At 48.1% G+C, this 25,695-nt stretch overlaps 1 protein-coding gene across 1 annotated transcript in view; it reads left to right on the top strand.

Moving 5' to 3' along the window:
- The first annotated feature begins 63 nt into the window (after nucleotides 1–63).
- LOC120977954 (moesin) overlaps nucleotides 64–25,695 on the top strand; it is a 173,377-nt gene continuing 147,745 nt past the window's right edge. The window contains exon 1 of the mRNA XM_040406143.1: nucleotides 64–331. Coding sequence (XP_040262077.1) covers nucleotides 320–331 — 12 coding nt within the window. The 5' untranslated portion in view covers nucleotides 64–319. The remainder of the gene's footprint in view (nucleotides 332–25,695) is intronic.

Here is a 25,695-nt window from a genome sequence, read left to right as displayed (position 1 = left end):
CGGAGGCTCTTGTCCGTTACAGGACAGGGCTCCTTCTCGGGAGCCGGGGGCTTGTGTCCCGCTCTCGCTGCTTCTTCACAAGTTCGCCCGCGTTTACTGCCTGGGAGGAGGAGTCGGGTGCGGCGCCCTTGCTGTGTGTCATGCCTTGGGTGTGGTTACACCAGAGACTTCACTGTTCCGTTAGCAGGAGAATCATCACATTGTTACAGCGGCTCCCGGTGATACCGCCATCACCCTCCCCGTGTTATCCAGCCTCAGCTGTATGGAGAGAAGCTGATATCTACAAGGGACCAGTGCAAAGAAACTTCAGCCCGCCACAATGCCAAAAACTGTGAGTGCCGCCCCTTATCTCCGCACCCCCCTTCCTGTACTGCAACTGCGCGGCCGGTAGCCCCTTATTACTGTGCTTCATTATATAGTGATGCCATCCGACCCCCATAATGCCCTGTCTGAGTGATGACCCCCATAGTGCCCTGTCTGAGTGATGACCCCCATAGTGCCCTGTCTGAGTGATGACCCCCCATAAGTGCCCTGTCTGAGTGATGACCCCCCATAAGTGCCCTGTCTGAGTGATGACCCCCATAAGTGCCCTGTCTGAGTGATGACCCCCATAAGTGCCCTGTCTGAGTGATGACCCCCATAAGTGCCCTGTCTGAGTGATGACCCCCATAAGTGCCCTGTCTGAGTGATGACCCCCATAAGTGCCCTGTCTGAGTGATGACCCCCATAAGTGCCCTGTCTGAGTGATGACCCCCATAAGTGTCCTGTCTGAGTGATGACCCCCATAAGTGCCCTGTCTGAGTGATGACCCCCATAAGTGCCCTGTCTGAGTGATGACCCCCATAAGTGCCCTGTCTGAGTGATGACCCCCATAAGTGCCCTGTCTGAGTGATGACCCCCATAAGTGTCCTGTCTGAGTGATGACCCCCATAAGTGCCCTGTCTGAGTAATGCCAACCCACCCCATAGTCCCCTATGTAGCTAACACCAGATGACCATATGCAATTGTTCATGTAGTGCTTGGCTGATGCCAGTCGTCTCTACGTCCCTCTTACTGGTGCTCTAAATACTGTAGGTTCTACATAAGTGTTGCCCATGGGTCATGTACATATGATGCCAGGGTCTGTGTAACTTACATAGGTCCTCTCACTGGAATGGTTGAATGCTGTCGATTCTGATGTATCCATATACACATATAATGGCAGGTTTCTTGGCTGCCATGTTACCTTGTGGCTGTAGCACTAGTGACGTGCACTCTACACGGGGGCTCCTGTTACACCCGGGCCACATGCAGTGTGTAGACCATGGTATGGTTGGAGATATACCGTGTGGCGACCACATGCTTCATCCTCGTTCTGTGATACCTCAATGCGTCTTTAGAAATCAGGGCACGTAACGTATATGATGCCCCCAGAAGGGGTTAATGTCTCCATTACATAATCCTACATTGATAGATATTTTGTATGGAGAGGTATATGGATCGCCTGGTGTCGGCCACATTACAGTGGTTCCACTGGCCCAGCTTGGGTCCCCAGAGGGTAACCGACCTGCCCTTTTTTGACAGATCCACACACATCACACATTTGGGCTTTTTAATTAGAAGGGTTTTCATGCAGATTGCAGGGTGTGGTGGTAGTCTGTACTCAGATTCTCTTTTCAAGACGTTGAAGCAACTTCCAATGGGTGTGAGTCGGGGTGTCTCCATACAAGCAGGAAGTGACCATTAACCGTTTGCTGTCCGTTAATAAATGCTGTTACCCTTTTTTTCTATCGCTTGCCACCCGTTTTATTGCAATCTGATTGTGAGATCCGGAAAAGGTCAATTGTTCAGTTTGTTTTACTTCTTACCCTTTTCTTGCAGAATTAAAGCATTGAACGTTGTATTTACGAAAAATGATTTGGTTTAGCCTGTCTTTCTTAGGACGCCTTCACACTCGCACATTTCTGCGACTGAAAATCCGTTCCATTCATCAGAAAGGGGTTGTTTTGGTGAGAAGCACATGGATTTCTGCAAATCATTTCCATTCAGGTGAATGGAAGTGATTCTCTTACTCTCAGTAGGAATTCTGCAAAAAATCTTGCGCGTGTGAAGGCGCCCTTATAGTTCTTGGCCTTTTTCAAGTAACAAAGATGGCCTTTGTACACCCACCAGTGTTCATGGAAGTTCACAGAATAGATCTATTCAGTAAGACATCATCTGTTTCCATGAAGTGAGAAATCCCAATCTTAGGCCTCATGCACACGACCGTGGTGTGTTTTGCGGTCCGCAAAACACGGATGGCGTCCGTGCGCATTCCGCCATTTGCGGACTGACACGGAAAGCCTTCAATATAAATGCCTATTCTTGTCTGCAAAGCGCGGACAAGAATAGAACATGTTATATTTTTTTGTGGGGCCACGTAACGGAGCAACGGATGCGGACAGCACACAGAGCGCTGACCGCATCTTTTGCGCTCCATTGAAGTGAATAGGTCCGCATCGGATGCGGACCAAAACAACTGCCGTGTGCATGAGGCCTTAAATGGATTATATCATCATCAATGTCTTATAGGTGCGGGTCCGACTGCTGGGACCTGCACCTATATTGAGAACAGAGCCCCGCAAGTGAAGGAGGGCACACTGTGCATGCGCAGCTGCCCTCCATTCATTTTCTATGGGGCCGGCGAAAATAGCGCTCGGCTATTTCCGTCGGCACCATAGAAATAAATGGGAATGGGGACCGCGCATGCGCGGTACGCTCCCATTCACTTCTATGGGGAGCTGGCTTGGTGGTGGCCGGACCGGAGTCCTCCAGCCACCGATTTGCCGGGCTCCGTTCTCGATATAGGTGCGGGTCTACGCGGTGGGACCCGCACCTGTAAGACAATGGGGCATATCCTAGCGATATGCCCCTATTGTCCATGATGAGACAACCCCTTTAAAGGGGGTGTGCCATAAACTACTTTTCATCAATTCCCATTCCTCCTTGGATTGTCTTAATTCAGCTCATTTGCAGTTTTCTCTTATCTCCCATTTAATCCTACTTCCTGGTTTGTCACGTGACTACTGTCTAGGGTTGAGCAGTAAACCGGTGTCAACAATACACCGCAGTATTAAGAAACAGCGATATCGCTGTTTCCAAATAACCGCGGTATTTGGTGATGTCATAGGAGCGTTCATATGCGTGCTGACCGGTCCTAAATCTGTGTCAGCCCGCCCCTGCATTGTTCTTAGGCGTACCTGCTGCGGCCGCCCCCTCCTCACTCCCATATTCAAGTCTCCGTCCACTGGCCGAACGCAGGAGCGAGGCGCGCAAAGTCAGTCAGCAGTCCGTGTTCAAGCCAAGGTGAGGGAAGAGGAGTGAGAGACCCTAACGGCCCGGGTGTCAGAAATAAAGGTTGTACTGTCTATGTCTTCTGCGGCCCTGGCCCTGCCTGCGAGCTGCACTGCACATGGAGATGGCACTTAATAAATTATAATGTCTCCCTGTTGCCCCCATACAGGAGCAACAAGAAGACATTACTTTATGGGGGCCACAAGACATTATTATTACTGATGGCGGAGGGGCTACAAATTGTCCCATACAGTATAATGTCACCTTGTGGCCTCCTTACAGTATAGTTCCTAAGTCCAGACAGTATAATGTCTCCTGGTGGCCCCATGCAGTATAGTGACTCTTGTGGCCCACTGCCTACCGAGTGGCCAGCCGATATAATATATAATGTCACCTTGTGGCCTGCTACCTGCCCATACAGTATATAATGTCTCCTTGTGGCTGCCCCCATACAGTATATAATGTCTCCTTGTGGCTGCCCCCATACAGTGTAACGCCTCCTTGTGGCCCCAAGTGTGTTTTTTCTTCTAAATGGGTAATTATCACGATATACAGTACAGACCAAAAGTTTGGACACACCTTCTCATTCAAAGAGTTTTCTTTATTTTCATGACTATGAAAATTGTAGATTCACACTGATGGCATCAAAACTATGAATTAACACATGTGGAATTATATACATAGCAAACAAGTGTGAAACAACTGAAAATATGTTATATTCTAGGTCAGGGGTAGGCAACCTCCGGCACTCCAGATGTTGTAAAACTACAACTCCCAGCATGCATACTTCCTCTGCTCTTCTCAGAACTCTCACAGAAATGAATGGAGCATGCTGGGAATTGTAGTTTTGCAACAGCTGGAGTGCCGGAGGTTGCTGACCCCTGTTCTAGGTTCTTCAAAGTAGCCACCTTTTGCTTTGATTACTGCTTTGCACACTCTTGGCATTCTCTTGATGAGCTTAAAGAGGTAGTCCCCTGAAATGATTTTCACTTCACAGGTGTGCCCTGTCAGGTTTAATAAGTGGGATTTCTTGCCTTATAAATGGGGTTGGGACCATCAGTGGCGTTGAGAAGAAGTCAGGTGGATACACAGCTGATAGTCCTACTGAATAGACTGTTAGCTGCTTTTTTCTTGCCATAATACAAATTCTAAGTAAAGAAAAACGAGTGGCCATCATTACTTTAAGAAATGAAGGTCAGTCAGTCAGCCGAAAAATTGGGAAAACTTTAGTAAGGGCTATTTGACCATGAAGGAGAGTGATGGGGTGCTGCGCCAGATGACCTGGCCTCCACAGTCACCGGACCTGAACCCAATCAAGATGGTTTGGGGTGAGCTGGACCGCAGAGTGAAGGCAAAAGGGCCAACAAGTGCTAAGCATCTCTGGGAACTCCTTCAAGACTGTTGGAAGACCATTTCAGGGGAATACCTCTTGAAGCTCATCAAGAGAATGCCAAGAGTGTGCAAAGCAGTAATCAAAGCAAAAGGTGGCTACTTTGAAGAACCTAGAATATGACATTTTTTCAGTTGTTTCACACTTGTTTGTTATGTATATAATTCCACATGTGTTAATTCATAGTTTTGATGCCTTCATAGTCATTAAAATAAAGAAAACTCTTTGAATGAGAAGGTGTGTCCAAACTTTTGGTCTGTACTGTATATCGTTATTTTTGATTTCGCCCAACCCTACTATTGTCCCATCATGCCTTAGGGCATTGCGATGTGTCCTGACATTAGCAGATCTTGTAACACTAAGGCCCCTTTCACACGGGCGAGTATTCCGCGCGGATTGAACACATTGCACCCGCACTGAATCCTGATCCATTCATTTCTATGGGGCTGTGCTCACGAGCGGTGATTTTCACGCATCACTTGTGCGTTGCGTGAAAATCGCAGCATGCTGCTCTTTGTGCATTTTTCACGGAATGCAGACCCCATAGAAATGAATGGGGTTGCGTGAAAATCGCAAGCAAGTGCGGATGCGGTGCGATTTTCACGCACGGTTGCTAGGAGACTATCGGGATGGAGACCCGATCATTATTATTTTCCCTTATAACATGGTTATAAGGGAAAATAATAGCATTCTGAATACAGAATGCATAGTACAATAGGGCTACAGGGGTTAAAAAAAATTTAACTGTCTTTAATCCACTTGATCGCACAGCCCGGCATCTCTTCTGTCTTCTTTGCTGTGTGCCGGAAAAGGACCTGTGGTGACGTCACTCCGGTCATCACATGATCCATCACCATGGTAAAAGATCATGTGACGGACCATGTGATGACCTGAGTGACGTCACCACAGGTCCTTTTCCTGCACACAGCAAAGAAGACCGAAGAGATGCCGGCTGCGCGATCAAGTGGATTAAGGTGAGTTAAATTATTATTATTTTTTTAACCCCTCCAGCGCTATTGTACTATGCATTCTGTATTCAGAATGCTATTATTTTCCCTTATAACCATGTTATAAGGGGAAATAATGCAATCTACACTACAACTAACCCAAACCCGAACTTCTGTACCAAACATGCCGATTTTTCTCACGCGAGTGCAAAACGCATTACAATGTTTTGCACTCGTGCGGAAAAATCTTGCATGTTCCCGCAACGCACCCGCACATTTTCCCGCAACGCCCGTGTGAAAAAGGCCTAACAAGTTCTTTTTCTACCTCCTAATATTCGAAATGCATTGTAACTGGACTTATAACAGATAAAACTTGTGCGACTGTCCGTCATATGCCTGCCCGCCTATCTATCTGCCTGTCTATCCATCCATCCACCCATAACTTCCATGTACCTGACACTGCACATGGAGAAGTGTCACAAGGTCAGTATAATTCATCAGTATTTAGCTACATGCACACGAACGTTGTTTGTTTCCATGTCCGTTCTGTTTTTTTTTGCGGATAGGATGCAGACCCGTTCATTTCAATTGGTCCGCAGAAAATGCAGACAGCACACTGTGTGCTGTCCGCATCAGTATGTCCGTTCCGTAGCCCCGCAAAAAAAATAGAGCATGTCCTATTCTTGTCTGTTTTAGACATTGTTACAATGGATCCGCAAAATAAAAACGGATGGCATACAGATGTCATCCGTTTTTTTTTTGCGGACCGCAAAAGACATACAGTTGTGTGCATGTAGCCTTTGGCTTCATGCAAACAACCGTAGCAGGTTCGTGCCCATTAGCAGTGTGCGCATCGTCTCTCGGATGCCGACCCATTTACTTGAATGGATCCGCAATCTGGAAGATACAGTGTGGTGTGGAACGGAGCCACGATTCAGAAGCCCACAGGAGAACCACAGAGTGTTTCTGTGGGTTTTCTGTCCGTGCCTCCACACAGCAAAGGGTAGTGCATGTGCACTACTTTTTTATGGTGTGGCCCGTCTGATGCGGATTGCGGACCCTATTTGTGTAAATGCAAGGCACTGACAGTGTGCCTGTTGTCTGAGGACCATGGGCACGGCCAGCACACGTCGTGTGTATAAGGCTTTTTTTAAGCCAAAACCGGGAGTGGGACCAGCAGAGAAAAATGATAATGGACAGATTTGTGCTTCCTCTGTATTTTGGCTCTTGGTTTGGCTCAGAAATATTGATGAAAATTGCTGACCACGTGAAAGTGGCCATAGACCATTCTTAAGCCTCATTCACACGTCAGTGTTTTTGGTCAGTAATTTCCATCAGTGATTGGCCTCATGCACACAACCGTTTTTGTGGTCCGTATCCGAGCCGCATTTTCTTGCGGCTCGGGTGCGGGCTCATTCACTTAAATGGGCCGCAAAAGATGCAGACAGCACTCCGCAAAAAAAATATAGCATGTCGTGTTCTTGTCTGTTTTGCGGACAATAGGCATTTCTACAATGAGCCTTCCGTTCCGCAAATTGCGCAAGGCACACGGGCGGCTTCCGTTTTTTGCGGACCGCAAAAAACAGCACGGTCGTGTGCGTAAGGCCATTGTGAGATAAAATCGGGCTTGGAACCTCCACAGTCATAAGTAGAGATAAGCAAATTTCCACTTATGAAATTCATTCACACTTCGTTTTAGGGATCGACCGAAATTGATTTTTTTAGGGCCGATACCGATAATTTATACCGATATTCTGGGTATTTTTATTTTTGAGAAAAATAAAAATTTCCTACACAACTCTGCTGAAAATTAATATGTTTATTGTTAACCTGAATTTTTTTTTTTTTTTGTAAATCTTTTTCATTTATACTTAATATTTTTTTTTTTTTTTTTTTTTTTTTTTTTTACTAACTTTTAGCCCCCTTAGGGACTAGAACCCTTGTCCTATTCCCCCTGATAGATCTCTATCAGGGTGAATAGGAGCTCACACTGTCCCTGCTGCTCTGTGCTTTGTGCACACAGCAGCATGGAGCTTATCATGGCAGCCAGGGCTTCAGTAGCGTCCTGGCTGCCATGGTAACCGATCGGAGCCCCGCGATTACACTGCTGGGGCTCCAATCGAAGGAGCAGGGGAGAGGGGATCCTGTGGCCACTGCCACCAATGATTAATACTGGGGGGCTTGGGGGGGGGGGGGGCGCACTGCGCCACCAATGTTTTTACTATTGGGATGGGGGTGGGGGGCGCACTGCGCCACCAATGATTAATATTGGGGGGCTTGGGGGGGCGCACTGCGCCACCAATGAAGATAAGTCTCTCATTCATATACAGGAGGCGGGAGCTGGCTGCAGAATCACATAGCCGGCTCCCGACCACTGAGCGGTAGCTGCGATCCGCGGCACCTAAGGGGTTAACTACCGCAGATCGCAGCTACAGCTCATAGAGGTCGGGAGCCGGCTATGTGATTCTGCAGCCAGCTCCCAGCTCCCGCCTCCTGTATATGAATTAATGAAAGACTTATCTTCATTGGTGGAGCGGTGGCCACAGCCCCTCCCCTTCTTTTGTCCTCTCTCCTCTAATTGGCGGCAGCAGCAGCACAGGGGGAGGAGACACTGCTTCCTTCTCCCCTGTGCTGCGGAGGGAACATGGAGAGCGCTGACAGCAGCGTGTTCTGTGTTCCCAATAAGTTATCGGTATATCGGCAAAATAGATGCCGATACCGATAACTGTCAAAATCCTTAATATCGGCCGATAATATCGGTAAAACCGATAATCGGTCGATCCCTACTTCGTTTGGGGGTAAAAGCAGAATTGCGTTATGGATTCTGTTACCACGAACCATAACGCAATTCTATGACGGAATGCCTTTAGAGGCATTCCGTTATTTATTTCGTCATAATAGAAGTCTATGGGCTGCAAAACAGACCCGTCCCTGAGCAGTCACTGATAGTTGGACTTGGACCCCTGCTGTATGAAAACGCCAATGCCGGCGCGTTAACCCTAGATGTGTCGCGGTCAGTGCTGACCGTGGCACGTGCGATGTGTGGAGAGGCAGGGAGCTTCCATTGGGTCTCCGCACGGCTGTGACTGGGACCCGATGGCACCCTGATGCATCGTGGCTGCCTTCTAAGGATCAATCGATATTGATTTTGTTTAGAGCCGATACCGATAACCTGTGAACTGTCAGGTCGATAGCCAATAACTTATACCGATATTCTGTGCATTTTCATTTTTGAAAAAAAAATAAAAAATTCCTACACAAATCTGCTGTTAAATGAACATTTATTGTTAACGTTTATATTTTTTTGTAAATCTTTGTTTTTCATTGGTAAATAAAAATAAATAATACAGAAACATACCAGTCAGATTGCAGCAAAACAATGGTGATGTGGGTCAAATACAACAAATTGGGCCACTTTTGTATTATTTATTTTTTATTTTATAAATAAATATTAGTCAAATGGTAACGAGAACAACAATGTTCAATTGCACATAGCCACATAGTCCATACTTAGATTAAATCTTAGTAAAATGAGCAGCAATGATATAGGCAGTAATATCAAATATATATATATATATATATATATATATATATATATATATATACACATCAAAACAGCTTAATTAAAGAGGACCTTTCATCAGTTTTGACATAGGCTAATTATGGTGTTATGTGACGAATACCGTACCCCGACGGACGTCAACTACGTCGAGCTCACGAGATACGGTATGGTCACTGGTTACCAAGGCGTGACGTTACACCCTCCTGTAGGATTATATAGGGTAAGCAACCAACCGGCGGTAGCGTATTGCTAGGCCGAGACACGGACATGGGGATTCGTGATCGAGATACAAGACAGCACAAGATTATATTATATATTTAATCGCCTTAAGGGCTCACTAGAAATGACACTATACACACTAAATATATATACATTGGTCTGAGTTTAGAGTGATGTCAGCCAGTTGCAGGTCCCTCTAAACACATCAGTAGTTATAGCAGGCTTTGTTGAGCTGTAGAACAAAAAATGGCGCACCTTAGGGTAATAATGTCTTGAATAGAAAATAAATATCTCCAAAAGTGGAGGCTCACCTTGTAGAGTTGTGCTAGATATAGGCACAACTCTAGAGTAGGCACATATAGGGTTAGCAGAAGCCCCTTATGACGGATGGTATGCAGCCCGGGATACAGATACTTCTGATCAGGGATGCCTGGAATCTCTCAGAAAGCCGGTAATTCAGTGAGGTAGAGATGTCCCACGGCGCAAAAACCACCCGGTGGTTGGATTAGAATACAGGGTTCTTTTATTGAGCAAGCGGTACAACGCGTTTCGGGGATATACCCCTTCTTCAGGTACATCCCCGAATATCAGGTATATCCCCGAAACGCGTTGTACCGCTTGCTCAATAAAAGAACCCTGTATTCTAATCCAACCACCAGGTGGTTTTTGCGCCGTGGGACATCTCTACCTCTAAACACATGACACGATGTGACCCCCCTCTCAGAGAAAAGACACGCCAGTTTGCTGGCACAAGCCTTTTAAACTGTAGCCGACCGCTCCTCTTCCCGCCTCTGGGAAGGGTCCCCCTCCCTGCTGATCCTGGCAGCTCAATGACACACAAAACCCTTTAGGATTCATGGCTTCAGACCAGAAGGTCACAGGGAGATGGTTCTGGGACCAACAGACCCGCCTGGTTTCCGGCTACAAGTGGAGTCCAAGCATGGTACCATTATTTAGTTCCTGTGGGGAGATTTGTATATCTCCCTTCCCTGGCGTCCCCAGACTATGACCTTATGAATCGCCGGTTCCATGCTGTCTGCTAGATTTGATTGAACTGGGGAATGGCTTAGACCTCCTGCAGAGAGGTCTTTCCTGCTCCATTAGCTGGGGTTCCTGGCTGGCTGAATGGAAGTGTGAAAAGTTGTAAACGCTGGTGGGCTGCTAAAGTTCCTCCGCCATCTGCTGGCTTTGAAGCAGGGCCCCCCTGCGGATCTCACTACCTCTGCTGCCTTTCAGCTGATGGCTGGTGTGGCACATGGCTGACAGTAAATATTAATCCATATTCCTCACTTAGAGGGCGCTAGGGGCAGCACATCCTGTGTTTCCCCGTGTGCCCATCTGCACCTTCTCTGGTGGCGAATGGCAAGTGGTACAGCTGGAGCGCCAGGCTCCTGCGTACCCACCTCCCATTCGTTCCTGACCAATGGAGTCACGCTGACTGGGCATGACACCGAGGCCCAATTACTGGCATCAGTCGGTACTATAAACGGCTGCATGAAGTCAGCTGCCTGTAGTACCAGGAAGATGAAAAGGGTGTCCCTTAGTGCCTGGAAGGCCGTCTCACAGTCGTTTGTCCAATGGACTGCGGAGGGCAGCTTTTTCCTGGTGCGGTCCGTCAGGGGCCTCGCCAGGCTACTATAGTGGGGCGTGAACCCCCTATAGTACCCGGCGGTGCCCAGGAAGGACATCACCTGGTGCTTGTCCCGGGGGTGAGCCAGGATGCGCTGGCATCCACTCTCCCGGGCTCCGGTTCCAAAGCTTCCCTGCCTGCCCGGGGCCCCTCGCTTATACCCAGTTGGCACTTTCCTGGTGTAAGGGTCAAGCCTACCTGGCAGATCTGCCTGAGCATCTGCGCCAGATGCTCTAGGGGATCCTCCCATGTAGGACTGAAGAGGGCAATGACCTCCAGGTACACAGCCGCGTACCCTTTGAGTCCCTTAAGCAGCTTCACCATCCGCTTAGAAGTGGTAGGGGCATACTCCATGCCCAATGGCATCTCGGTGGACGCCGTCCTTCAGGGCGTTTTGGTGAACAGTTCCCAGAAGGGGGGGGCATACCGGGAGGGCACCTGCCTCCCGCTCATGATGTGCCTGCATCAGGTTCAGGCCTTCTGCCTTCCTCGGGCGTGGTCCAGGGTGACCAGGTACATCCTGGCATTGAGCCGCTGGTGCGCGAGGTACGGGCCCTCGCAGGCCACCTGAAGTTTATCCTGAGGTACGAGAACCAGTATCCACGCTTGCTGACCCTCCTGGTGGGTCCTCTCACAAGCCATCTGGTTGTACCCCTGCTTCTGGTCGGTCTGGGCCTGGCCCATACTGTCAGGCACCAACCGCGACAAGGCCTGTGCCTTTTTTTCACTCGATGACCAACACCCCATGGGTGGCTACGTCTCCCATCCAGGCCTCTGTCTTAGCAGCTCCTGGGTAGCTGGTCACCGGAATTTCCTGCGCAACCCACAGAAACTCCACTGTGAATGGATAAGGTATCACAAAGTGTCGGTCCTTAGGCCACACCCCGGTGGAGATCTGTGTCCAAGGGAGGCCGTGCCACCTGCTACGTGAGAGCTTTCAATCTGGCGCTAGCCCCTAATGCCACCTGAAACCCCTGGTGGGACGTGGTCAGAATAGACTAGACTGCCACATCCTCTGTCAGTTCTATCTGCCGTTCCCTAGGCCACTCCTCCAGTGAGCCCTGCTGGACCGTGACCCGGTACAGTCGTCCTTGGTCCCAGACCAGCCGCTCGAGGTCTGAGTCCGAGGGAGGCTGTGCCGCCTGCTCCTTGAGAGCATTCATGCTGCCGTCAGCCATTAACGCCACCTGAAACCCCTGACCTGACGTGGCCAGAATATACGAGACTGCCACCTCCTCTGTCAGGTCCCCTGGACCTGTCTCCTTGCCTCCATCTGACTCGGCAGCCACTTGGTCGAAAGGGGGAAAGCCATCAGCCCCCTGAGGGGTCCCTAGGGCCCCAGCACTCCCACTGCGTGTGACAGCAGCTATGGCCGTTGCCACCTCTGGTAGTGCCTGCTTCCCCTCTGCTTCTGACCAAGTCGCCAGTCCAGACGGACTAACCTGTCCCTCGGACATCCCAGTTGTGGAGGAATCCTGCACTGAGGCTTTACCTGGGAGCAGGGGCGTACATAGAAATCACTGGGCCCCATAGCAAAAATCTGAATTGGGCCCCTTAACCCCGCCCACTACCCACCATGGCTCCTTCCACTTCCTGACCTGGCTCCTCCCATGCCACACCCCGATTAAAGAAATTTATACATGACCTACTGAAACTGTTAGGGATAAACATTTTTATTTTATTAACCAACTTTGTTGCAGTAACGTATAAAATGTACATGTATTTGTACTAGGGATCGACCGATTATCGGTTTGGCCGATATTATCGGCCGATATTGAGGATTTTGAACGTTATCGGTATCGGCATCTATTTTGCCGATATACCGATAACGTATTGGGAACACAGAACGCGCTGCTCTCAGCGCTCTCTGTGTTCCCTCCGCAGCACAGGGGAGAAGGAAGCAGTGTCTCCTCCCCTGTGCTGCCGCTGCCGCCAATGAGAGGAGAGAACATAAGAGGAGGGGAGGGGCTGTGGCCAGCGCTCCACCAATGAAGATAAGCCTTTCATTAATTCATATACAGGAGGCGGGAGCTGGGAGCTGGCTGCAGAATCATATAGCCGGCTCCCGACCTCTATGAGCGATAGCTGCGATCTGCGGTAGTTAACTCCTCAGGTGCCGCGGATCGCAGCTACCGCTCATAGAGGTCGGGAGCCGGCTATGTGATTCTGCAGCCAGCTCCCGCCTCCTGTATATGAATGATTGAGAGATTTATCTTCATTGGTGGCGCAGTGCGCCCCCCCCCCCCCCCCAAGCCCCCCAGTATTAATCATTGGTGGCGCAGTGCGCCACCCACCCCCATCCCAATCCCAATAGTAAAAACAGTGCGCCCCCCACCCAGTATTACTCATTGGTGGCAGTGGCCACAGGGTCCCCTCTCCCCTGCTCCTCCGATCGGAGCCCCAGCTGTGTAAGCCTGGGGCTCCGATCGGTTACCATGGCAGCCAGGACGCTATTGAAGCCCTGGCTGCCATGTTCAGCTCCCTGCTGCTGTGTGCACAAAGCACAGAGCAGCAGGGACAGTGTGAGCTCCTATTCACCCTGATAGAGATCTATCAGGGGGAATAGGACAAGGGTTCTAGTCCCTAAGGGGGCTAAAAGTTAGTAAAAATAAAAAAAAAACACAAAAATATTAAGTATAAATGAAAAAGATTTAAAAAAACAAAAATAAATACACATTAACAAAAAAAATACACATTAACAATAAACATTAATTTTCAGCAGATTTGTGTAGGAAATTTTTTTTTTTTCTCAAAAATGAAAATTCCCAGAATATCGGTATAAATTATCGGCTATCGGCCTGAAAGTTCACAAAGTATCGGTATCGGCCCTAAAAAATCAATATCGGTCGATCCCTAATTTGTACCCCTTTAACTCCTTAAAACTTAACTCTTTAAACTCCTTAACTCTTTAAACCCCTTTAACTAGGGGTGCACCGAAATTCCGGCGGCCGAAAATGGGCCTAATCCATTTCGGCCGATATTGGTACATATCGGCAGAAAATATGATAGCCCCGCCGCTCCGGTATACTAATATAAGATGTCATATTCATTTATTGGTTATTAAACATGCCCCCTCAGTCCTATTACTACCTTACATCCTAATCGCATCTGTAGAATTAAGGCAGGCCAGGCGGGCGGCAGCGTAACTCTTGTCATGTGCCTGAATGAAGCCGGCGGCGCAGGCAAGTGACGTCAGTGAGAGACGCGCCGGCCGCCCGGCTTGGCCTGAATTCTACAGAAGCGATTAGGATGTAAGGTAGTAATATGACTGAGGGGGCATGTTTAATAACCAATAAATGAATATAACATCTTATATTTGTATACTGGCGGTAGCGGGGAGGCGGGGGCGATCTGTGGATGTCACTGTTATGGGCTGCGGGGGTCTGTGGATGTCACTGTTATGGGCTGGGGGGGGTCTGTGGATGTCACTGTTATGGGCTGGGGGGGGTCTGTGGATGTCACTGTTATGGGCTGGGGGGGGTCTGTGGATGTCACTGTTATGGGCTGGGGGGGGTCTGTGGATGTCACTGTTATGGGCTGGGGGGGTCTGTGGATGTCACTGTTATGGGCTGGGGGGGGTCTGTGGATGTCACTGTTATGGGCTGGGGGGGTCTGTGGATGTCACTGTTATGGGCTGGGGGGGGGTCTGTGGATGGCACTGTTATGGGCTGGGGGGTCTGTGGATGGCACATATATAACAGTGCCACCCACAGATCCCCCCCAGCCCATAACAGTGCCATCCGCAGATCCCCTCCTGTAACAGTGCCAGCCACAGATCCCCCCCCCTCTGTAACAGTGCCAGCCACAGATCCCCCCCCCCCGTAACAGTGCCAGCCACAGATCCCCCTGTAACAGTGTCTGTCATCCACAGATCCCCCCATAACAGTGTCTGTCATCCACAGATCCCCCCCCATAACAGTGTCTGTCATCCACAGATCCCCCCCCATAACAGTGTCTGTCATCCACAGATCCCCCCCCATAACAGTGTCTGTCATCCACAGATCCCCCCCCATAACAGTGTCTGTCATCCACAGATTCCCCCCATAACAGTGTCCCCCCATAACAGTTGTTTTGTACAATCACTTGTGTATGAGGAAGCACCATGTTATATAATATGATTTATTAAATTCATGAAAAAGAATTATTAATAAAATCATTAAAAAAAAAGTATTTTAAAAGTATTTGGGCAAAAAGGCAGTTTCGGTTTTGGTTTTCGGTCAAGGGCATCCTGAATTTTCGGTTTCGGACCAGAATTTTCATTTCGGTGCACCCCTACCTTTAACTCCTTGCTGCTGATGCTGAGTGTGCACATATGCGCATGTGTTTGTGTGTGTGTGTGTGGGGGGGGGGGGGGTGGTCTGGCTGGTTGGTGAAATATCATTTGGTGGCTATGTGCACACTCAGCATTAGCAGCAAGGAGTTAGAGGGGTTAATATCCAACCCCTAATGCCCTCCAAATTGCCCGGGGGAGGGGGGTTGTTAGGAAGGAGTAGGTGTAGGAGGAAAGCACACTGTCCTCTATGAGCCCCCCCCCCCCCAACCCCTAATGCCCCCCAAAATTCTCAGGACAGTGTGCTTTCTTCCTACTTCTCCCACATAGGCATTTTGGGGCTCATAGAGGACAACAGGACTCACTGGAGTGGGATTGAAGCATGTCCCACCCTGTCCTGGCTGTCCCCCTCCCCACCTCTCTCTTGCTGCCTGTGCCTGGCCTGTCAGGCTGTCAGTGTCTGACAATCTCTGAGTAAAATGGTATCTGAGTCTGACATTATCATCATACCTAGTCTCTGCTGTGCTGACTGAGTCTGCTCTCTGCGTTCAGGCCAGGGAGTGGGACAGTCCGACAGGGTGCTTCAAGTTCTGACTTCGTCTCCTCTGCAGCTCTGCTCCTCAGGCACACTGGCGACGGCCGACGGCGAACCGTTTCTCCCGCCTCCCTTGCGCACGCCGCACACTGGCCAATCAGCAGCTGCCTCAACAGAGTTGCCTTGTGCTGATTGGCCAGCGAGCTCTACTTGCATTTGCAGGCTGGTTTGATCCTGATTCCGCAACAGTCAGGTCAGGATCAGGTCAGGAGATCAGGTCAGACTCCGAGTGGAGGCCGGCTGGCTGGCGGCGGAGATTGCGGAAGAAGAGTTGGCTGAGCCTGAGAAGAAAAGCCGCCACATAGCCGCATGTCATGAGTGGGCGGGGCCAAATAGTGTGGGCGGGGCCTTCTCTGCGCTCCGGGCCCCCCAGTGCCGTGGGCCCCATAGCAACGGCGTGGTCTGCCTCTATGGGCGGTACGCCACTGCCTGGGAGCCCTACTTCTCCTGGCACAGCCCTGACCTCACTTGCATCCTCCTCCCCTGCAACTGTCTGCCCCCTGCTTGTCCCCTCAGTAGCCACACCTGAGGACAACAGGTTCCAGCATGCTTGCCCTGAGGCCTCAGCACAGCTGGCGTGAATGACCCCCTCCTCACTGAGGGGAGAGGCACACATTACATCCCCATCAGCAGGCATGTTAAGTACATTAACAGTATCAACAGGGGTGGACATGGCATCACATTCTCGGGGATCGGACCTCGTGTGTCAGCGGCCACGTACTTAGACACAAGACGCCCCAGGTCCATCCCCAGCAAAACACTTGCAGGGATATTTTAGGATACCCCCACCTCCCTTACTCTTCGAACAGTTCAGGCCGTACCAGAGTCATCTCAGTGCCGGTGTCTCTAAGTCCCAAGGCCATGGCCTGGCCCACGGTGACCGGTTGGAAATTGTCAAGGGACCTCCCACCACTCACACACAACACAGTGGAAGGTTTCTGGGTCGATGACTGGGGCGGGTTCCTTGGGCGCTACATATTTGTGTCCCTGTGGCCAATATGAACAGGCCCGTGGTCATAGTCTGGTGGTGGGAGGCCAGGGAAAGGAGATATACATTTCTCCCCACAGGAACGAAATAACGGTACCATGCTTGGACTCCACTTGTAGCCGGAACCTAGGTGGGTCTGTTGGTCTCAGAACCATCTCCCTGTGACCTTCTGGTCTGGAGCTATGAACCCTAAAGGGTTTTGTGGGTCATTGAGCTGCCTGGATAAGCAGGGAGGGGGGGACCCTTCCCAGAGACAGGAAGAGGAGGGGCCGGCTACCGTTTAAAAGGCTTGTGCCAGCAAGCGGGCGTGTCTTTTCTCTGAGGGGGTCACATCGCGTCATGTGTTTAGAGGGACCTGCAACCGGCTGACATAACTGCCACCGTGAATACAGCTAAGAACTCATCACAACCCAAAGGACTCATATATCTGGTAAACTGACTTATTGTTCTACTTAACCATGTTGTACCCTATTACCTGTGTTTATAACCTTAGACCACTGTATATATTCTTAGTTTGTATAGTGTTATTTCTAGTGAGCCCTTAAGGCGATTTAAATATATAATTTAATCTTGTGCTGTCTTGTATCTCGATCACGAATTCCCACGTCTGTGTCTCGGCCTAGCAATACGCTACCGCCGGTTGGTTTCTTACCCTATATAATCCCGTTAGCGGACCGGGTTTATATCAAACAAGAAACTGGTGACAATCTTCCAGGGCTGAGAATGCTCTGTTTCACTGGGGCAGTGAAAAGACTCTCTCAGCTTGTTGCCTCTCTATGCCCTTGTGGACAGGAGGAGCCTGTGAAAACTGTACCAAGAATGACCTTACCCGCTCCTCCAGGAGGATGGAACGTCGCGCCTTGGTAACCGGTGACCATACCGTATCTTGTGAGCTCGACGTAGTTGACGTCAGTCGGGGTACGGTGTGTGTATATAATATATATATATATATATATATTAGTAGTTAGTGCCATCCACCACTCCTCCCCCACCTTTAGTGAGTGAGTAACTACTCCAATAAACAACATAGTATTAGATGAAAGAAAATAAAATTACCTTTTTTGTAGACCAGAAGAAAAGGTGGTAATTTGGCAAACCAATCCGTCCAACTGGGCTGGCACACAGCAGACTTGGACGGCACATGGCACTGCAGCCACTCCTCCAGACAGCATTAATTCAGGGCCAGGACTTCAGCTCCTCTCCAGAAGTCCCACGATTCGTGCGCATGCCTTGTTCTACTGCGCGGAGCTGCGAGACTTCGAGACAGATTGGGGGCGCGCGCTGGACGCATTATCGGCAAGGTTAGATGTGGGTTTTGGAAAATTTCAGAAAAATTTCAAGATTTGCTTCTAAACTTCTAAGCCTTGTAACGTCCCCAAAAAAAGAAAATGTAATTTACAAAATGATCCAAACATGAAGTAGACATATGGAGAATGTAAAGTAATAACTATTTTAGGAGGTATCGCTATCTGTTTTAAAAGCAGAGAAATAGAAATTTGGAAAGTTGCGAATTTTTCCAAATTTTTGGTATATATTTTTTTATAAATAAAAATGAAATATTTTGACTTAAATTTACCACTGTTATGAGTACAATATGTGACTAGAAAACAATCTCAGAATGGCTTGGTTAAGTAAAAGCGTGACACATGTCAGATTTGCAAAAACTGGTCCTTAAGGTGTTAAATAAATGTGCATGGTCACTAAGGGGTTAATACTTTCCTGCATCTACCAGTTCAATACTGTGTATGTTGACACACTGCCACCCTTTCTCCTGCTGTATTCTTACTATGGTCGTGACCAAGATCTTAGATGCCGCCTTCAGATTGCCATAGCTGCAGCACGGAGAAAAAGACGGACACTTTGCACTTTAGGGTTCATTCCCATCACTGTTTAGCTTTCTGTTCTTCTGATCCGTCAGAAGAGAGAGAAAAAAAAAAACAGATGCTGTTGCATCAGTTATGCATAGTATACATTAAAGAAACGGACCCTGTTGCATCAGTTTGAGCCCAAAAAAGAAAAAAAAAAAGCCTGCAAAAATGGATCTCTGATGGAAATGGCTCAAACGGATGATGACAAGTGATGCAACAGGATCAGAAGAATGGAAAGCTAAACTGTGATGTGAATGCACCCTCACTTGTGTGTGTACCGAGGTGTGTCTTTACTACTATTGAGGATTCACTCCTAGCAGTGAGCACCACCTTAATACCAGGCTGCCGACCAGGATTTTCTGTACGGATGTTGTCAGTATGTTAATACCAAGCCAGGGTTATGTTTGTTGTGTGAGGAAAGCCGTTCTGTCCGCCACCAAACCATGTGTCCTTTAACAATCTGATTATTAAAGGGGTTCTCCAGGATTTACATATTGGTCACCCATCCTCAGGATAGGTCATCAATATGAGATAGTCAAGGGTCCGACTCCCAGCACTAAATATCTCAATAGGCCATCAATATCTAAATCCCAGAAAACCCCTTTGATGGCTGAGCAGGTTTGGAGTCAGATTTTTTTGTGCAGATGCAGTTCCAGGAGCCTATGCAAGAGAGGACACCTATGGATAAATCTAAATGCGATTCTAAACTCATCATGTGTCTATGTATATTGGAGGTATACAGGAGCAGGGGCGTAACTACCATAGCGCCAGACCAGATGACTGCTTTGGGGTCGGGGGCAAGAGGGGGCCCAGTTGTAGTTGGGATTATCTCCTACTGGAGGTGAAAACTTGGTCAGGACTCTACCCTCTGAAGGAACAACTTTTAGCAAATGAGGCAAGGGTCATTGAAAAGGGGTTAGGGCCTGGTTTGATCCTTGCTATGGGGCCCTTACTTCTCGATGTACGCCACTGTACAGGAGTATAGTATAGGCGTACATACAGTTGTGTGCATGGTAGAACTCCACCTCATATGTCTCAACTCTGATCACATGAAGCATGTAGGCTTTAGAAACAACTTAGGCTACTTTCACACTTGCATTCGGGGTTCCGCTTGTGAGTTCCGTTTGAAGGCTTTCACAAGTGGCCCCGAAAAAAATGGTAAAAGTTAGTCAGACGGATCAGTCCAGACTTTGCATTGAAAGTCAATGGGGGACGGATCCGTTTGAAATTGCACCATATTGTGTCAACTTCAAACAGATCTGTCCCCATTGACTTACATTGTAAGTCTGGACGGATCCGTTTGGCTCCGCACGGCCAGGCGGACACCCGAACGCTGCAAGCTGCGTTCCGGTGTCCGCCTGCTGAGCGGAACGGAGGCCAAACGGTGCCAGACTAAGGCATTCTGAGCGGATCCGCATCCACTCAGAATGCATTGGGGCTGTACGGATCCGCTCAGAATGCATCAGTCTGGCACCGTTTGGCCTCTGTTCCGCTCAGCAGGCGGACACCGGAACGCAGCTTGCAGCGTTCGGGTGTCCGCCTGGCCGTGCGGAGCCAAACGGATCCGTCCAGACTTACAATGTAAGTCAATGGGGACAGATCTGTTTGAAGTTGACACAATATGGTGCAATTTCAAACGGATCCGTCCCCCATTGACTTTCAATGCAAAGTCTGGACTGATCCGTCTGACTAACTTTTACCATTTTTTTCTGAAATATAATGCAGACGGATCCGTTCTAAACGGATCCCATCGTTTGCATTATAGGAGCGGATCCGTCTGTGCAGACACCAGACGGATCCGCCCTGAACGCAAGTGTGAAAGTAGCCTTAGTCTACTTTCACACTAGCGTTTTGGCTTTCCGTTTGTGAGATCTGTTCAGGGTTCTCACAAGCGGTCCAAAACTGATCAGTTTAGCCCTGAATGGATAAGGATTCACTCAGAATGCATCAGTTTGCCTCCATTCCGTTTCCATTCCACTTTGGAGGCGGACACCAAAACGCTTCTTGCAGCGTTTTGGTGTCCGTCTGACAAAACTGAGCCAAACGGATCCGTTCTAACACACAATGTAAGTCAATGGGGACGGATCCATTTTCACTGACACAATCTGGCACAATAGAAAACGGATCCGTCCTCCATTGACTTTCAATCCGTCTTGGCTATGTTAAAGATAATACAAACTGATCCGTTCTGAACGGATGCAGACGGTTGTATTATCTGAACGGATCCGCACCAAACGCGAGTGTGAAAGTAGCCTTATTTCCACCCCTGGCATTTCCTGCCTCGTTTTCCTAGGGAAGGAGAGACAACTTTCTTACATAGGGGTTTACTCTTAAAGGGGTTGTGTCACTTTAGCAAGTGGCATTTATGATGTAGGGAAAGTTAATACAAGCCACCTACTAATGTATTTTAGTCCTCTGCTGCATAACGGAAACGGTACGGATCCGTTATGCAGGCCATAGACTTCTATTATGACGGAATGCCTCTAAAGGCATTCTGTTATGCATTCCATCATAGAATTGCGTTATGGTCCGTGGTAACGGAATCCATAGTGCAATTCTGCTTTTACCACCAAACGAAGTGTGTACGAATTTCATAACATCTCCCTGGCTGTGAGCGGTCCGCTCTGATTGGATCGCGCTCACAGCCAGGGAGAAGAGGACGCCCACAGCAGAAGACTGCGTCTCCTCCCCATTGCGAGTTTTATGTTCATTAATAATACAGCGCACCAAATCATCGGGGGCCACAGCGGACGAAAGGGGGGTTAAAAAAAAATATATATATATACACCCATGCAATCAGTGGGGGCCGCCCTTCAAGGTAATACCATAATTAGCCTATGTCAAAACTGATGAAAGGTCCTCTAAGTGCTCCGCGCTGTATCCTCGTGTACAGACTTGACACGCTGGGAGCGTAATAAAACCCTAGCCAAAAACGCTTCCGTTCAAGCTGAAGCAGGCTTTTACCTCTGCTCTGTATGCAATCGCCCAAGAACAAGACTCCTAGCTCTTTGGCAAGAAGAATTTGAAACGATAAAAGAAAAAAGATCCACAGAGCAGACGGGCAATGTCATTTTCCAACTCTGACTTTGTTTTACAAGTGGCAAACGTGCTGCTGTGTGACCATCACTTCCTTCTGTAGAAATCATTGTCTACCCATCTCATAACGGAAGGAAGTGTCAGTGGGGGAGGTGGCAGCCATCACACTGCTTCAACTCTAGAAGAGTTTACCTAAAACATAAGAAATGAAAAACGAGAGCGGAGTCCTGTGTAGGGGGTCACTCGGCGCAGGCAGCGGCCAAATAAAGCCTCCGCTGCAGAACAACCGTGTTCGCACTGTGCTCGGGCTCCACGCCTTTTTATAATTCTGCTTTCTGTGCTGGGAGCATAGGCCAAGAAAGTGATCATGCCATCCCTCCTGCCATGTTTATTTCAGTAATGACCTGCTTTCTCCATGACATGACAAATCTGGAGCATCTTTTTATTTAACTCCTCTGTTAGGCCAGTTTCACACTGGTGTTTACTCGTTCCGGCATGGGAACAGCCTGCTGGATCCGTACTACAGTGTACACCCGATATTTGTCCCTCCGCCTCTCGGCAGGATCTACACCTCCCCATTATAGTGAATGGGGCCGTGCAGACTTCCGGCAGCACACGGGTGTACACCGTAGTACGGGTTGGCGGGCTGTTCCCACGCTAGTGTGAAAGAAGCCTTAGGGTCCATTCACACGTTCCACATTCTGCAGAACGGAATTGCAGACCCATTAATTTCTATGGGGCCGCAGGATGTGCGGCCCGGATCCGGAAAATTGCAGACCCGCACTTCCGATAAAAATAGAACATGTCCTATTCTTGTCCGCAATTGTGGACAAGAATAGGCATTTTCTATTAAGTGCCGGTGATGTGCGGTCCGCAAAATGCGGAACGCACATTGATGTTCGTGTTTTGTGGATCCATGGATCCGCAAAACTCTTACAGACGTGTGAATGGACTCTTAGCTGGAGGTTGCTGACCCCTGATTTGGGTAGTAGAAGTTCATGAGTGATGAAGTTGGAAACCATCAGCAGATATTGCAGACTAAATACAAGGGCAATGACTCACGAGGACAAAACAATCTAGGTTTGCATTTGCCCAGTTGTCTTTTAGCTTTTTTTTCTAAGGGCTTCTTATGTGTTATTTTTGAGCTGGGGGTTTCAGCAGTGACTCGAGAAGTGGTGGGTATGAGTAATGCTCGTATTCCTGCCACACCTTATGTTTCACTGCCTGCATCCGGCCCTCAGACAGCAGAGTGTGAACTATGAATAAAAAAAAAAGCCTTAAAGGCGCAGATCTCGAAGGAATTTTAAGAAATAAATGAAATGGATATTACATATCTGTATACACAGGTTTCCAGAGAGGATTTTCTAACTACTCCTGTATGTCAGTATGAAACTTAGAATGCTTCTCTTTTAAAGATATGCCTATAGGACAGTGATGGCTAACCTTCAGCTGTGATGAAACAACAACTCTGAGCATGCTCCATTCATTTCTGTGGAGTTCTTCCCGGAGGTTAGCCATCATAGCTATAGGACATGCATTCCTTTAGTTGTTCTGTCCTCAGGATAGGTCAAAACACGTTTTTCACTGTCCCTATCCTGTCCATACCCCTATGGAGTAGCATATACAGACCGCGTTTCTAGCGATATCCTTTACATGCTGCAGTGATGACGATAACGAACATCACTAGAGGGAAATATCTAACATATTTCTGACATTTGGAAAATATGCATTAGGTTTAGAAACTGGTCATACCTTATGTAATTTCCAATACTTGAATGGGAAAGTTGGCTGGTGCTTTGCCGCAGTCTTACATTTCTTTAACACTTGCAGCATTGAATCTAGACACATGTGGTATGTACAGTATGAACATTTTAGATTAGCACTCCCACAATTAATTTTTTTTCCTCTGGCCCATTAGAAAGATACAAAATGTAAACTAGTGAGGGTAATCTTCTTACTGGTGACTGTATCTGTGGGTTATAACCTCCCTTCTGATCCTCTGCTGTGTCATGTGACCAGCACTCTTATCTTCAATTGACACAGGACAGGAAATCCGTTTCTCTATTCATTCCAATGAGCTTGACATTGATGCTCCTTAAAGGGCTTCTGTCAGCCCACTAAACCGTTTTTTTATTTTTTTTTGTTTACTAATAATCCCTATACTACGAGCTCTTCATACATAAGTTAAATAATCATTTTGGTTCAGTAGAATTAGATAAAACGCGATTTTTTAAATATGCAAATTACCTTGCTACCAGCAAGTAGGGCGGCTACTTGCTGGTAGCAGCCGCATCCTCCGACCCTAATGACCCCCCCTCCGCATTGTGATTGACAGGGCCAGGGAACGGAATCGTTCTCTGCTGGCCCTGCCTGTTAGCATTCAAAATCTGGCGCCTGCGCTGCGGCCGTACGTATCTTCAATCTGCGCAGGCGCACTGAGAGGCAGCCGCTCGCTCCTCAATGCGCCTGCGCCGGCTGTAGATGTGACGTCATCGGCGCAGGTGCATTGAGGATGGAGCGGCCGAGCGAGTGGCCGCCTCTCAGTGCGCCTGCGCAGATTGAAGATGGGTACGGCCGCGGCGCAGGCGCCAGATTTTGAATGCTAACAGGCAGGGCCAGCAGAGAACGATTCCGTTCCCTGGCCCTGTCAATCACAATGCGGAGGGGGCGTCATTAGGATCGGAGGATGCGGCTGCTACCAGCAAGTAGCCGCCCTACTTGCTGGTAGCAAGGTAATTTGCATATTTTAAAAATCGCTTTTTATCAAATTCTACTGAACCAAAATTATTATTTAACTTATGTATGCAGAGTTCGCAGTGTAGGGATTATTAGTAAACCAAAAAAAAAAAAACTGTTTAGTGGGCTGACAGAAGCCCTTTAAGAATACTTAAAGGAACTGACTTCCTGTCCACATATAATGGTACTTTCACACTTGCGGCAGAGGATTCCAGCAGGCAGTTCCATCGCCTGATCCGTCTGACAAATGCATTGAAATGCCGGATCCGTCTCTCCGGTGTCATCCGGAAAAACGGATCCAGCATTTATTTATTTTGTTTCACTTTTTTTTTTTGCGGTCTGAGCATGCGCAGACCGCAAAAATGAATCCGTTTTGCCGGAACACTCGGGGCCGGATCCAGCATTAATGCATTTCAATGGGAAATTGTTCTGGAATTTTGGACTGAGATAATACCGCAGCATGCATGTTCACCTCCACAGTATGAGGATGAGCAATGGCTGCTGCTATTGCTCGTCCCCATTCACAATCATTGTGCCTGGGCAGCAGAGTGCGGTTTAGACAGCATGATCTGTTGCCCAGGAGCGATGATTGAGGTGTCTGCACCTCAGATCATTTCACCCGATGAATGAGTGTTTCACTGTCCAGATAGGAAGTGATTTTGATTCCATTTCACCTGCTTTAGTGCAAATGAAAGTGATAACAAGTGCACTAGGAGGCAACAACAAAGCAACTTATCCTTTCTTTTCTTTTTTTAAAATAAGATCATTTTTATTAATAGCTTTTGATATATACCATTAAAGTACATTTTATACAATCAAGTAAGAATTGTTTCTACATATTGGTTTCATACGAATACCAAGAATAAACTTGCTTTTAGATGGTGTAAACAATTAAAAATATATTATAGCAGTGCCCTAAAACCCAACTCCCAAAGCACCCGAACCCCCTCCCCCACACTTCAGCGTTGACCGACCATTTTAGAATTAACCAATATTGCTCAGCCATCAATTCCAGAGCTTTTCAAATTTTTGAGGACAACCCCGTTTTAAGAAAACCATTTTCTCATACGTCAGTATCGTGTTTGCTTTATTTCGGAACTCATCCAACCTCGGTAACATGCTTGAATCCAATGTAATGCTAT

The sequence above is a fragment of the Bufo bufo genome, chromosome 8, assembly GCF_905171765.1.
Source record: "Bufo bufo chromosome 8, aBufBuf1.1, whole genome shotgun sequence".
Taxonomy (NCBI): domain Eukaryota; kingdom Metazoa; phylum Chordata; class Amphibia; order Anura; family Bufonidae; genus Bufo; species Bufo bufo.
Note: the sequence above shows the minus strand (reverse complement) of the source record. Positions and strands in the feature narration are given on the sequence as shown.